The sequence below is a fragment of the Malaclemys terrapin genome, chromosome 3 (assembly GCF_027887155.1).
Source record: "Malaclemys terrapin pileata isolate rMalTer1 chromosome 3, rMalTer1.hap1, whole genome shotgun sequence".
Lineage (NCBI taxonomy): Eukaryota > Metazoa > Chordata > Testudines > Emydidae > Malaclemys > Malaclemys terrapin.
The window spans coordinates 184,552,731-184,568,373 of NC_071507.1; the positions used below are offsets into that span (position 1 = coordinate 184,552,731).

At 46.8% G+C, this 15,643-nt stretch overlaps 1 protein-coding gene across 1 annotated transcript; it reads left to right on the plus strand.

Moving 5' to 3' along the window:
- The first annotated feature begins 246 nt into the window (after positions 1 to 246).
- On the plus strand, positions 247 to 765 carry MSGN1 (mesogenin 1). The gene has a single exon (XM_054021598.1). The coding sequence runs from the start codon at positions 247 to 249 to the stop codon at positions 763 to 765; it is 519 nt and encodes a 172-aa protein (XP_053877573.1).
- Positions 766 to 15,643: the final 14,878 nt, after the last annotated feature.

The window sequence follows — 15,643 nt, forward strand, 5'->3', positions numbered from 1 at the left end:
TTGCCTGTTAGTTTAAAGGTATTTTAGCTGAAGGTAGATAATTATCGGTGAGAAGAAAATAACACTTCAGGAGTTCATTTTCCATCTTAGCACTTGGGACCTCCTTTGAACTCCCCTCACAAAACCCTCTTTCCCACTTTGTCACATCTCCCCCCCACCCCCTGTCATAAAAGGGTCTCCCTGCATAAAGACTTCAGCCATTGCTTGTTAGCTAAGGGAATTGCTTCTCACAACTGCTCTTCCTGGATGGATAAATTGCATGAGACTTTGCCGAATATGGAAGATGATTTGGGCACTGATCATTCTGCCTTTCTGTCTTCCTGGGACTGGAAGAGTAATGCAGGAGCCTATGAGCTGAACCAGATCTCATCCCCTCACAGCTTATCTCCATCTCCTTCCTTTGAATCGTATTCTTCTTCCCCTTGCCCAGCTGTGATTGAGATGCCCTACAACAGCAGCAGCAGCGGCAGCCTGATCGGATACAGCTTGATGGATTTTCCTTCCGCATACTTACCAAATGCTGGACAGGTCAAGGCTCAGAAAGGTACCAAGGCCAGGATGTCAGCCCAGCGCAGAAGGAAAGCCAGTGAGAGAGAGAAGCTCAGGATGAGGACCCTGGCTGATGCTTTACACACCTTGCGCAATTACCTACCTCCTGTCTACAGCCAAAGAGGCCAGCCTCTCACCAAAATACAGACACTGAAATACACCATCAAGTACATCAGTGAACTTACAGACCTGCTGAACAATGTCAAACGGGCATAGACACCCTTCCCTACCGCCTGACAAACCTGCCACTGGATCCCTCCTAAAGAATCTTTAAAAATATCGAATGGAACTTTGAGCTAGTTCTTCCTTTAAAAAATCCAGAGTGTCTTGAGCAAATGAAGACAGAACAAAAGGAATATGGATGGATGGGTAGCTGCTGTACATATCTCAGAATGCTCTAAGTCGAAGGGGATGTTTATACTTGTACATTACTTGAGTTATGGGTTGTTGGGTTGGGTTTTTTTAAATGAGCTTCAAAAATATATTAAAATCAGTCTGATTCAATAGTGAGCAAGGCAAATAGATTCTGCTAGGATTTACTCACCACAGTTCTGACCAATCTTCTGTTTAATAAGGACTGATTATTTGGCCAAATAATCAATCTACTCACTTAAAAAAAAAAAAAAAAAATCAATGGGTTTAAAGTGAATTCTTAAAAGATGTAAAAAATAATACAAAAATACTAAGCATAATGGTCTGTAGGCACTTTAATATTAGGATTTGGAAAAGCATGTATATTTAGTTCAGATATTGCTGATAAATCAGGCTATTTATCCACATTTCTAAAATTATGTATCTAAAATGAAGAAACAAGTAATATTAAGAATGTCTTTGTCTTTGAAAACAAATAAAAATATCAATGCTTCATACTCAATATGTTGTATTGTATCTCTGACAGAAAAGCATATTCCAATAATGACTGATTCTTAGATCCATATAGAATCTAATAGAAAATAACCTTTTATAGAATTGTCAAACTTAGCCTACAAGTTTTCACAGCAGGGATATTAAATTCTATAGAATTTTAAAATGCTATGAAGATATTCTCTCTTAAATTCTATTTGTTTTAATAATTTCTATAGAAACATATTTACAGTACATAGAACCTGACTGGCTAAATTTGTATTAAATTTTGTGGGCCTTTTATCAGAGGGCTAGATTAGATCACACCCTCCTCTTTCTCTCCCTCCCTCTTCCCACAACTCAACTGACCAGAATCTAAACGTTTAATCTCAGTGAATCACCTCAAGTTACAGAATTGTGCAAGGTTCACACTTTAGGTGCTTTTGAAACCTAGGGTAACTGTAAGGTCTCCATGTCAAAAGATCAGCAGTTTCCCGCAGTCAAGAACAGTTAGTTTTCCTTCCTCTATAACCAGGAAACAGTTTAAATCTTAAGTTACTTTGACTTTCAGTGATAGATGCAACACAGGCTACATCATATTCTACAGTGAAAAGAAAAGTTTGCGTTATCTATTTTCCTCCAAATTCATTTAGAAAGACCTTGCTCTGCACTCGGAGGCCAGCAATATGCAGAGAGGACTGAAAGAGGAGAAGAACTAGTGCACTGCTGCAATGCAGGTCTGAGCTCTGTGGAGCAGAACAAAGTGGGTTAACCCTTTCTCTGTCCTGGAATATAAGACATAACCAGGGCTGCACCATTATTCTATATAGAATATAGGGATTTACAGCATATTGTGTGCATGGGGAGGGTGAATAGATGAGTGTCACTATGTTGGATGCATGTGTTGTGTTGTTGGGGGTACATGATATGTTAAATGTGAGCACTAAAGGATTATTACTTTACTGTATGCTTCCCAGCTCTTTCTTTTCTCTTTACCTTTTCTGAGACATTTGGTTGTTTGGGGGCAGTGGGGTGGAGGGATAAATCTGTCCCTGGAATGTGTTTTGCCAAGGCTTGGCTTGATCTGATACAATGTTATTTTAGCATGGTACCTGCATATCCATATGTTCAGGATGTCAGCCATATAGTGGCTGAAATATATATCTGAGTTCAATACTGTGCAGGAAATAGAGTATGTCTCTGATTTCCATAACAAGCCACATTTAAAAGTACTCCATAGGCTCCAAATCTGTTTTAACTCAGCCTAGATTTTCAATCCAACTTGTGTGTTCAGTGAAACAAGCTGAGTGATCTCAGTTGCATCCTGAGAGAGGAGTAATCACAGCACAAATAAAGAAGACCTAGTAGATTATCAAGGCAGAACATAGGCACATATCACACAGAAACTATATACTTCACTAACCATATAAAATTCCTGCATATAAATTTGCACAACTGCTGTACAGTGTCCAGGATGCAGCAGGTACAGAGATTGCCGGTTCCTGACAAACCCTAAAAGTGAGACTAGATACAGTCTGTACTATGATTTTTGATTCATGCCTAGTTCTTTAATCCCCCACAAACTAAAATAATCAGTAAAACCATTGTTACCGGAGATAAGGAGGGCCCTGTGATTAGAGCTGCAGAATAGCAGGCAAGAGCACTGGCTCTTACTGCTAGCTCTGCCAGACTCAGTATGTGACCTTGGTCAGGTCATTTAGCCTCTGGGCCTCAGTTTCCCTATATGTTAAATGCAGATACTACTACTTAGCTGTTTCACAGGGGACTTTTAAGCGATGTTGTTACATAGCACCATATCAGTGGGGGCTGTGTGGAGAAGCACTGCCCCAGGAGGAATCATGCAGGGGTTTTGAATGTCTGAGACTCAGTGCCTCCCACAGCTCCAGAGAATGCTGCAGCCTAATGTCCCTACACCCCACAGGGCCACCTCTGCTGGTATGAAATGGGAGCAGAACCCTGGGCCCACTTGCTGCCTATCCTTCAAGCCCAATATGGGGTGACTAGTGCCAGTGGCAGCATTGAGAGTTGCACAAGGACCAGTTTTTGACCAGACCCTACATAGGAGCCAAGGTGTCAGGCTGGGAATGCTCCTTCTCAGTGAGAAAGAGCAGGTCTAAGGCACTGCACTGGAACTCAGGCTATCTGGCTCCAATTTCTGGCTCTGCCATAGACTTCTTGTGGGACCCAGTCTAGGGTTACCATACGTCCGGATTTTCCCGGACATGTCCGGCTTTTGGGGGCTCAAATCCCCGTCCGGGGGGAAATCCCCAAAAGCCGGGCATGTCCGGGAAAATCGGGAGGCTCGGACGGGGCCTCTTTGTCCGGGGCCGGGGGCATGGTGCCGGGCCGGGGGGGCGCGGGGCCGGGGTCCAGGCCGGGAGCCGGGCCCACGGGGCCGGGAGCCGGGGGCGCGGTGCCGGTCCGGGCCCGCGGAGCCGGGTCGGGGAGCCGGGCCGGGGTCGGGGGGTGCGCCGGGCCGGGAGCCCGGGTCGGGGAGCCGGGGAGTGCGCCGGGGTCGGGGAGCCGGAGCCGGGGAGTGCACCGGGGTCGGGGAGCCGGGGCCTCTTTGTCCGGGGCCGGGGGCATGGTGCCGGGCCGGGCTGGGCGCGGGGCCGGGGTCCGGGCCGGGAGCCGGGCCCGCGGGGCCGGGAGCCGGGGGCGCGGTGCCGGTCCGGGCCCGCGGAGCCGGGTCGGGGAGCCGGGCCGGGGTCGGGGAGCCGGGGAGTGCGCCGGGCCGGGAGCTGGGGTCGGGGAGCCGGGGAGTGGGCCGGGGTCGGGGAGCCCGGGTCGGGGAGCTGGGGAGCGCGCCGGGCCGGGAGCCGGGGTCGGGGAGCCGGGGAGTGCGCCGGAGCCGGGGAGTGCGCCGGGGTGTGCGCCGGGGTCGGGGAGCCGGGGCCGGGGAGTGCGCCGGGGTCGGGGAGCCGGAGCCGGGGAGTGCGCCGGGGTCGGGGAGCCGGGGAGTGCGCCGGGGAGTGCGCCGGGGTCGGGGAGCCGGGGTCGTGGAGCCGGAGCCGGGGAGTGCGCCGGGGTCGGGGAGCCGGGGAGTGCGCCGGGGTCGGGGAGCCCGGGTCGGGGAGCCGGGGAGTGCGCCGGGGTCGGGGAGCCCGGGTCGGGGAGCCGGGGAGCGGGCCGGGAGCCGGGGTCGGGGAGCCGGGGAGTGCGCCGGGGTCGGGGAGCCGGAGCCGGGGAGTGCGCTGGGGTCGGGGAGCCGGGGAGTGCGCCGGGGTCGGGGAGCCGGGGGGTGCGCCGGGCCTGCGGGGCTGGGAGCCGGGGGGTGGTCGGTCGGGGCCGGCACCCCAGGGCCCGAGCCGACCCAGGCTGGAGCCGCGGGGGGACCAGCCTGGGCCGCGCCTCCTCCCCCCGCCCCCCTTACCTGCTTCAGGCTTCCCGCGAATTAAATGTTCGCGGGAAGCAGGGGAGGGGGCGGAGACTTTCGGAGGGGGTGGAGACTTTCGGAGGGGGCGGAGTTGGGGCGGGGCTGGGGGCGGGGGCGGGGCCCCGGGGAGTGTCCTCCATTTGGAGGCACAAAATATGGTAACCCTAACCCAGTCACTTTGGCTATGTCTACACTTGGAGGTGGGGGGGGCGTGCTTCCCAGCTTGCATAGACATACTTGTGCTAACTTTCATTGCGCTAGCACAGGGGTGGGCAAACTACGGCCTGTGGGCCACATCCGGCCCGTGGAACCATCCTACCTGGCCCCCGAGCTCCTGGCCCGTGAGGCTCGCCCCCCCAGCTCCTCTCCCCCTCGTCCGCAGCCTCAGCTCGCTCGCTCCGCCGCCGGCACAATGCTCTGGGAAGCAGGGCTGTGAGCTCCTGGGGCAGCGCAGCTGCAGAGCTGGGCCTGACCTGGTCTCTGAGCTGCGTGGTGGTGGCGGCGGCATGGCCTGGCTCCAGACGGGCGGCACGGCTGTAGCACTGCCAGCCACTAGTGCTCCAGGCAGCGCGGTAAGGGGGCAGGGAGCAGGGGGTTGGCTAGAGAGCAGGGGAGTTCGGGGTGGTGGTCAGGGGCAGGGGTTCTGGGGGGCAGTCAGGAAGGAGGGGGAGTTGGATAGGGCGACAGGGGGCAGTCGGGGCAGGGGTTCTGGGGGCAGTCAGGGAACAGGGAGAAGGGGTGGTTGGATGGGGCAGGGGTCCCAGGGCGGCCGTCAGGAATGAGAGGAGGGGTTGGATGGGGCAGCGGGAGTCCGGGGGCAGTCAGGGGACAGGGAGTGGGTGTGTGTGGATGGGGCAGGGGTCCCAGAGGGGCCGTCAGGGAACAGGGGGGGTTGGATGGGGCAGGAGTCCCAGGGGGCAGATAGGCGGTGGGGGCCGGGCCACAACCCCCTCCCCTAACCGGCCCTCCATACAATTTACGAAACCTGATGTGGCCCTCAAGCCAAAAAGTTTGCCCGCTCCGAGCTAGCACATCAAAAATAGAAGTGTCACTGCGGTAGTTTGGGCAGCAGTACAGTTTAGCTGCCCCAAGTGCAAAACCGTCCGGACCCCGTGGATACATACTTGGATGCCCATGCTGCCACTCACTACTTCCCGACTACTATTTTTAGCGAGGTAGTTTGCTGAGAGCTAGCCCCAGTATGCTTCTACCAGGTGGGAATCACAGCTCTAAGTGTGGACATAGCCAAAGGGTGGGATCTTAGACTTAGGCACAGTAATGCTGAGCATCTTGGTGCCTAACGGGGCTGCCAGTGAACAGGAGGTGCGGGGAAGGAGGAGCTAGGCTGCCAGTGGGTGCTAAGCATCCGCAAAAACATTTCCATGGATGCTCCAGCCCTGGAGCACCCATGGAGTCAGCACCTATGGGGAGATGCTTAGCACACACCCCTCTCTCAGAGATCGGTACCTACAGCCAGGTTGCAGGAAGATGCCTATGTCACTTTAGCACACCACAAACAGAAACCTGACACCTGCAGTTAGGCAGCTAAGCCCTTTTGAGGAGGAGAGGAGAGGAGGGAAGGGAAGGGAAGAAGGAGGAGCTGGCCATTATATGATTTTAAGCCCAGTGGTTAGAGCATTCACCTGGGCTAGAGGAGAGCAAGGTTCAAGTCCCCCTCTCTCTGTCAGAGGGGGAGGAAAGGATTTGAACAGTGGTTTCCCCACATTTTAGGAGAGCACTCTAACCACTGAGCTCTGGGATATTTTTATTTCAGGGTCCCTCAGTCTCGCTTCTTGAAGCACTTGCACACTGGATAACTAATGAAAGAGTGATGAGAGCAGAAAGATTGAACCCATGGCGTCCCCACTACCAGGTGGGTGCTCTAACCATTGGACTACAGAATCATACTCTCTCTCCTGCTAACTCTTCCTCCATACGTAAATACTTAAACAATAATTGGGCCAAAACAAGAGACCAAAGGCAGACTTGAACGTGGGTTTTCCATATCCCAGGTGACTGCTCTAAGCACCACACTGAAAGTTATAAGGTGATTACTGCCCCAATGGGACCTGCTGTGGTAGGCACTTTCTGAGCACACCTGCTCACTGAGGCCCCACAACTGGTTCATGAGTCGCTTTGGGGCTTAGGCAGGTCATTGGCATCTGGATGCCTAAAGTGAGGCAGCAGTGTGCCTGCCCTGAGGCAGGATCGTAGGAGCCTAGGGATCTTTTACTCTTAAACCAAACTCAGGTGCTGAGTAAATTTAGGTGCCTGCAGGGTTTGGTGGGAGTTTTATGGATCACAGTGGAGCCAAACATGGGACTTAAGCACCTAAACCCAAGACTTAGGTGCCCTGATCCCTGTCAGTGTCTCTAAAGTGTCTCCATCTACACTGGAATAAAAGATCTGTGACATGGCTGTGGCTGGCCCAGGTCAGCTGCCTTGGGCTTGCGGGGCTCAGGCTGTGGGACTAAAATTTGCTGTGTAGAAGTTCAGCTTGGGCTAGAGCTCAAGCTCTGGGACTCTATAAGAAGGGAGAGTCCCAGAGCTGGGTTCCAGGTAGGACAGGAAGTGTGAAAAATAAGGACAGGGGGTGGAGGCTAATAGGAGCCTATAAAAGAAAAAGACCCCAAAATCGGGACTGTACCTATAAAATTGGGACATCTGGTCACCCTAGTTCCAGGCCAAACCCAAATATTTACACAGCAATTTTACAGCCCGTTCCCCACGAGCCCAAGTCAGCTGACACAAGACAGCCATGGGTGTCTGTTTGATGTGTAAACATACCCTAAGGGTTCACCTACACTGCAATGACAGCCCAGTGTTTGAACTCAGGCTTAAGCCTAAACCCCCATCCATCTACAGAGAAATCATGTTAACCCGGGGCTGGGATGTGGGGGTCTCAGGATCTCATGGGGGTGGAGGGTCCAAGCCTGAGTCAAGGTGGGAGAGACCCGGGGTTCAAGCCTTATTGCTAACCAGTAGAGATGCAGCCCCACTGGACTTATGCTCTGGAAGTCTACCAAAAGTATTCCACAATCCCATGGGCCAACTTTTTGTCCCCTGGACAGTCAAGTTTGGTGGACAGTCAAGTTTTCCCACACTGCACCATGAATAAAGGCTAGAGTGGCCACATTTTGGATGGGCACAAGGAAGTCTGGGATATGGGTGGTTGGACTCAGGCTCACATAATGCAGTGAAGACACTACAGCCCCAAGTTGGGACCAAGGTTCAACAATTCCTAACCTCGGGTTACAAATGAGAGCAGACCCTCAAACCCTAGGTTAACAAATCCAGGGGCTGCTAACTTGAGTTTTACTAACCATGGGCTTACATTGCAGTGTAGACATACCCTACACTGCACAGCAAGCCTGGGTCTGGGGACCTGGGCTTCTGGACTCAGTAATTCCAAGCCTGTGGTTGTGTCCACACTGCATTGAAAACCTGGGTCTCAAAGCCGTGCTAATGCAGCTATACTGTGCTATGCAGACCTTCTGATGGGTCTGTGGCCTGACTGGCGTGCATGCTGCAAAATGACAGGGCTTGGACCCGGGGCACATGGGCTCTGACCCACCCTCTTAGCAAGGCTCTAAGACCTGGGTGCTGAAGCTTGTGGACCTGAGTCAGACTGATTTGTGTGTGGACAGAAGGGCTTGGGCTCAAACATGAGTCAGAGCCTGGGCTTAGTGTGCAGGGCAAAGCCAGAAATGATCAAACCCTTAATGTTTATACAGCACTTAGACTGTAGCAAAACCATATGTCTGGTCTGACTGCTGCCTCAGTTCCCCCTCTTGGGCTCTCCTATAAATTCAATACAGGTGTGTCAGATAACTCTTCTTGGGGTCTGGGTTTATTAACAAAGTTCACAAAGAAACATAAGAACTCCCACCCAGCCTTCCCAGCTGGTTCACAACGCTTGGTGCAGGGTTCCTAGTCCTGTCCCAGTTGATGTGTTCCTCTGGCAGACTTGTTCTCCACCCCAGCCTTCCTAGCTGGCTCATGTTCCTTGCAGGGCTATGCCACGAGACCCTCTGCCTGGGAACTAAGAGTCTATCAGCGTACAACAGCTCTGTTGCTCCTGGGACTCTATTACTTATCACACAGAAACTCCCAGGACAGGACAGAAGAGAACATTAGATCATCTTTTGGAGACTTTAATGTTTTAAACCACTAATGGAGATAGAAATATTTTAAAATCACCAGGCAAAGGGGAAGAAGTAGCCATAACAGTGGTTCCCCTTTTTCAGTGTTCTGATCATCTTCCTTAAACCCCCGGACAGGATGAACCAAGTATCAGTTATTGCACACTTGGCCTAGGTGTTATTATTTTATAAGGCATGTTCTCTCTCTTTCAAAACTTGTACTGAGTTGAAGAGGAAAAAACCATGACCTATGCACACACTGTAGCTGCAGAGAGATGAGACAGTTCAATGAAAAAACAAACAGCAAATAAAATAATTTGCATGTCAACGATTAAGACAGTTTGCTGTTGGACTCTCCTTTGCAGAAGAAAAGGAAGGGCAGGAGCTGGGATGGGAGAGGGGAAAGTCAGTGTGCTACCTGACGAAAGATATCAAAAATGTAATTGATCGAGGTTTGTACTGATACTAATTCCCAAGGGCTAAATCCTAGTCTCACTGTGGCCAATGGAAATTTTGCCACAAACTTCAAGGAGACCAATGTTTGGCACCAAAAGATTAAAAACCATTGGACTGGTGGTCAATAGATACTGCCCTAAATTGCTCTTAGCTTGTAGCTATTTTATATGACTGCTGTTTTCTGAGTTCTGAAGGAGCTACTGAAAAGGGCCAGGGTAGGTTTTTGGATTGACCAAGTACTTTTTCCTGTGTCTCACGAACCAGAATCATGGGTGGGATTTTCCTACTTTCAGCTAATTATTTTTTACTCTTTGTAAATAGTTTATTAATGTTATAATTAGACTGCACTGGGCAGGTTGGGCAGCACACTGCTCTTATACATGAGGAGGCTGGTCAGTCCATTTCAGTCATCAGTGGAGAGTGATTTCTCAATTTATTACTACATCGCAGGAGGAAGAACCCATTGCTTATCCCCAGACAGCAGGGAAAATATGCTACTACTTGAACTGTGACCTTTTATTTATATGTATGAGAGACTGACCTTCAGAGGTGAGAGCAAAGTAGCTAAAGGAAGGACTCTTACTTTCTATTGCCAGCTCTCCCCTTAACAATGTGTTTTGGCAATTCACTTAATTTCTTTACTTCAGTTTACCTATATATAAAAAACAGTTATAATACTATTACTCTCACAGCTGTGTTGAGAGATTGATGGAGTTAGCATGTGTAATGTACTTTGCAATTCTAAGCTGAAAGGCTATGTGTGAGCATCTAACAAATTGCTATGGTTATACAATTGGGCTACATGTAACTGCTTTTAAAGAGGATAATCCCAAACCTAGAAAAAGCCATAGGGCTGCAGCATATTCCCTGGCTGCGGCTGTGTGTGTGTGCATGTGCTATTTCACTAGACCAACAGACACCACTACTCCATGGACCTTGAGTAGGAGTCCCAGTGAGAGGGCCCTTTCCTCTAACACTGTAGCCCATTTGAAGCTGGTTTACTGTCCCCAGTTATCTGAGGTACTTATATTGCCCCCCATGCCAATAGTATCTGAACACCTCTGTATGTAACATCACCTTTGTGGGGTAGTCAATTCTAGTATCTTCATTAGAGCTGGAACCAGACCTTACCTAAGGTCACACTGTAATTCTGTAGTGGAACAGGGAATTTATCCCAGGTCTTCTAAAGCCTAGGCTAATACCCTAACCACTGGACCCTACTGTCCCAGTGTATAGACTGAGGGGAAGCAAAGGGGGAGGGAGAGAGGACATTTAGCTGCTCTGCCCCCCTTTTAATTTTGCAATATTTGGTTACAGTTCAGTGCTAAATACCAAAAATCCCTAATACTGTAAACCTTTCTTTTTAAAAAAAACTCCCCAAGATATGGTTCATTTTGAAAGGTTTACCCTAAACTAAATTCAGTGTTAATGGATGTTAAACTAAACATGAGAAATAGTGAGGCAATAAGTCCAGCCATGAGCTGAAATAACAAAACTTACCAAACTTACTGGAGTTTATTTCAAGTGGTAATAACTGTGATACATTTCTGCTAATGTCTCTATTTTCTTATCAAAATAGTCACTAGATTTCTCTTTTCACTTGGTCTTTTATCATTCACCTGTTGAAATGTGCTGTAGACATTAAGCATAAACAATGAAGACTGATCTCCTTTCAAACTTGTGTTAACAGGGGTATAAAAATAACATCCCAACAATCAGTGGGAAAAGTATGTGGTCATAAAATGGCCACTTAAAAGGCAGGTAGGTGTTGATTCAACACTTGTGAGGTTTCTTGTTGTTTTTAAAATTTAAAACAAGGCAGGCAGTTCCTGAATTTTAATTTAAACAGGCTCCTCTGTGGTGGAGAGGTTGTTTAATACAATTTTCCTTATAAAAAGATTTAGTGTTTTTTAAAATAAACTTCTGTTCTGTATGTACAAAGTTTTCCTAAGGGTGCACCTAAGGGTGACTCTTAACCCAGTTGATTTAATGGGAGTTTTATTACAAGACCACTAATGAACAGGGTTGGAGATATGATGAAGTAGGTTTCATTTTAATTCACATGAAGACATTAAACTTGTGCAATTTTACCCTCAAACCTACATTTTTAACCTCTCTGCACTTAGTTGACTTTTAAAATGTATTTCCTTTAAAAATTGTCCAATGTTTAATTTATTAAAGGACAAAACCACAGCTATTGAATGCACACACACTATTTGACTTTGACCATTGTCTGTTGCCTGTCCCCTTTTCAAATCATGGCGCTAGCTCAACAATGGAAGTTGCCTTGATGAAAGGGAACACTAGACATCTCTATTGATGAAGAGGACTTTTCTATTTCAAATCAACACAGGGAATAATGAAGTTAAACTTCTCTACTGCTTTCAGTGACCTTCAAAGACAGCAAGAGGATGTTGAAGGATAGGCGAGGGAGTGGGTGTATAGGTTCTCTATGATCTAAAGAGATTTGCTTACATCATGAACTATTTGAGATAGGTTTCAGAGTAGCAGCCGTCTTAGTCTGTATCCTCAAAAAGAACAGGAGTACTTGTGGCCCCTTAGAGACTAACAAATTTATTAGAGCATAAGCTTTCATGGGCTACAGCCCACTTCTGCATCCGAAGAAGTGGGCTGTAGCCCACGAAAGCTTATGCTCTAATAAATTTGTTAGTCTCTAAGGGGCCACAAGTACTCCTGTTCTCTTTGAGATAGGGATTTGTTACAGATATCGAGTAGGGAGCCAGAGCACAACTGCAGTACAAATAGTAATGATTCAGATGATAGAGACTCATTTTATTTGAACAAGAGCACTAGAACTCAGTGAAGGGTGAGCGATTACTGCAAATCGAGTAGGAGCTGCATCTGTTTGTACCTGCTGGGGATTATTTACCACATGGACAAATTTTGAAGAGTGAAAAGGGAAAATCAGCAGCACAAGCCTTATTGAATGATTCAGAGGGCAGTACTCCAAAATCCCTTGGCTAGTTGAAAATCTCCCATGATCTCTGACTTCACAGATGTTCATACTGGCAGCAAGAGGGTAGCAGTTCAGAGACGTGAAAGGTGATTGACACAGTTTAGGTCATTGCCATGAGAAGGGGGCAGATATGCTATTTTACTAAAGCTGATCAATAGGTTACAGCTCTTCCAAGTGGTTGTGACTCTAAGACAAGTAGGAGCACCTTAAAAATCAAGAACATTGGAGCCTGTGTTTAGCTACATAGTTATGAATTTTATTGAAAATGTTTATAAACATACAATACAAAAGAGAAAACAGAACAAATCCCTTAAAAAAGAGCCCATCTTTCCACACCCACTTGTACTAAGAACTATACTGCTTTGACTATGGCCCTGGTGTTTCTGTTAACTAGTGAGTTAGCAGGCAACTGTAGAAATTACAGTATAGCTTTAAGAGGGAGTAATGAGAAGTTAAGGGAGCGATGCTTGTTTACAGAGCACTGGGTTGCTGATTATAAATGTTCCTTCCCAGTGAAAATGAAGATCTCATGCTTCAGCAGCAGACATACCTCTGCTTTAGTTACCAAAAAAAAAAATTCACGAAGTTTCTACTTTAATGTTCAGATCAATAGAATCATATGTATAGCGTGCAATGTTCACCTGCAAGTCACATTGATGGTTGCTCAGGAATGATTTTCCTGATGAAAGGGTATTAAACTCCCTTTGTTTTTCCATTGATTCCAGATCTTAATGGAGAAACAGACTAAAAGTACATTAATTTTGAAAGAAGCTAGTGCAATATACCAGAACAAATCAAGCAAACTAGTGATAGGTTAGAGAGCCCTGGCAGCTTCACTTTACCCTATTGTTATCACAGACAATGGGAACCTTTAACAGCTGGTAGTTGAGTTCATGCAGATCACAAAATTCATTGTTGTAGCTGACAACAATCATGAAAAGGAATAATATGACACTGAAGCATCAACAGTAGTGATGCTCCTAGAACTGGGACCCATGAATAACTGATTGGAAAGCTCTTCATCTAGTTAATCTTGCTGCTTTCCAAATACAGAACAGAAATGTATGCGCGCGCGCGTTTTTCCCCCCTTTGATCGGTAACAATTTCATTATCCCCATCTGGCACTAGGCCTATCCCTGTGTTAGGATTTCTTTTGCTACTCATAAGAATATCCATACTGCCTTAGTCTAATAGCTCATCTAGCACAGGGGCCAGTATGAGATGATTCAGAGGGAATGAATAGAACAAGGCAACTTAGTGAAGTAATCAATCCTCTGTATAGTTAGAGGTCCAGGAATGCAATCCTATGCTCTAGGTATCCTTAATCAGCTTGGCCAATAGGTCCATGAATGGCTATTCTCCATGCACTTATGTAACATGCTCTCTCTCAAAAATAAACTGTTACACTGTTTTGGCCTTCACAATATGGCTTGGCAATGAGTTCCACAGGTTCACTGTACATTATGTGAAGTACTTGTGTCTTTAAACTTGTTTCCTAGTTCAGCTGGTGCCTCTTGATTCTTGTGTTAGGTGGAAGGGTAAATAACACTTGAGCTATATAAAAAAAAAACCACCACATCTTCCCTTGAGTTGTTGCTTTTCTAAGCAGAATAGTGCTAGTCTTAAATATTTCCTCACATGGAAGCTGTTCTACACTCCTAAATATGACAGGTTTCAAAGTAGAAGCCACATTAGGCTGTATCTGCAAAAACAGGAGTACTTGTGGCACCTTAGAGAGACTAACATTCGTTTGAGCATAAGCTTGTGGCGGCTATTGCATCTAAAGAATTGGGCTTTAGCCCACAAAAGCTTATGCTCAAATAAATTTGTTAGTCTAAGGTGCCACAAGTACTGCTGTTCTTTTTACTCCTAAAGATGTTTCTCTGAAAGTTTTCCAATTCTAGTATCTTTCTTAGACAATGTGCAAGTATACCATTGCTTTTTATACTAGCTTTAATAGACAGTCCAATAACCATTTTCTTCCCTGATGTCTTGCTTCCACTATCCATTTTTGCACACTTGCAGATTAGTTTTGAAAGGTATATTTCTCTTTTCTTGTGGAGGGTGTGAGGGTAAGTGAGTGCTCTCTCCAGAATATTTTTCCAAGTCTATGTCCTAGACCAATCTTGAGCACTCAAAATATTTTGTTCATTTTATACACTTTCAAGTTCTTCATTACCACCCCCCTCCTAAGTTTGAGTCAGTAGCCCAGAAGACTTGCTTGCAGGAGTCTAAGGGCAACTAAACTGATTTTCCTTTGACCCAGAAATTGATTTTTAAAAATCAATCTGAATACTAGAGAAGTTCTAAAACAGGCTTATGCTATGCTATTTAAGAAGGCAAGGAGGATAACCCAGGCAACATCAAACCAAGGAAAAAGAATAAATGGATGAGCTGATATGATTCACATCAAAAGTCTATAGGGCCAGTAAATTGTTTCATAGAAAGTGTCTTGTTCAACATGCAGTTTCAAAGAAGGAAATGTGTATGTTTGATTCAAGTCTATACTGTAACCTTTAGCAATCAGTTTGTCTTTGTATTATGCCATTGTTGAAAGTTTGTACTACCATCAACCAACCACACATTAAGTGGACCAAGAACTGGCTAAATAGTCAATAGGGGTGTTTCTCTAGTAGAGTTGTACAGGGCTCTATACTAGGTCTTGTGCCACTCAAGATTTTCATCAATGATATGGAAGTAAATAGTGCCAGAGTTTACAAAGATTGGCAAAGTTATAGTGACAGTGCAGTCACACAGTGATCTGGATCATGTGTTAATTTGGGCCCTTTCACAACAAGACATTTTAGCAGTCAATGCAAGGTTTCAAGTATCAGGGGGTAGCCGTGTTAGTCTGTATCTACAAAAAACAAGTAGTCTAGTGGCACCTTAAAGACTAACAGATTTATTTGGGCATAAGCTTTCGTGAGTAAAAACCTCACTTCTTCGGATGCAACCGAAGAAGTGAGGTTTTTACTCACGAAAGCTTATGCCCAATGCAAGGTTGTACATTTGCAATAAGAAATTAGTCCCCTATTCTCTACACATAGGGTATTTTGGAAATCAGTGATTCTGAGATGGCTTTTTCCACAATGGATTAAGGGGATCCATTGATTTTTACATGGCATGAGCTAGGCCAATACCACCATGTTAGAGGTTTAGTGTCCACATTTTAAAAGTGATATTGGAAAACTGGAAGTGTCATAGAAGTGGTTTTAAGGCTTAAGATACTGTCAATCTACACTAATTCTAAGAGTGCTATTCCCTTGTTTGTGTACACAC

What these genes read in the sequence shown, in the direction of transcription:
- MSGN1 (XM_054021598.1), top strand. Translation starts at nt 247, where the DNA reads ATGGATAAATTGCATGAGACTTTGCCGAATATGGAAGATGATTTGGGC.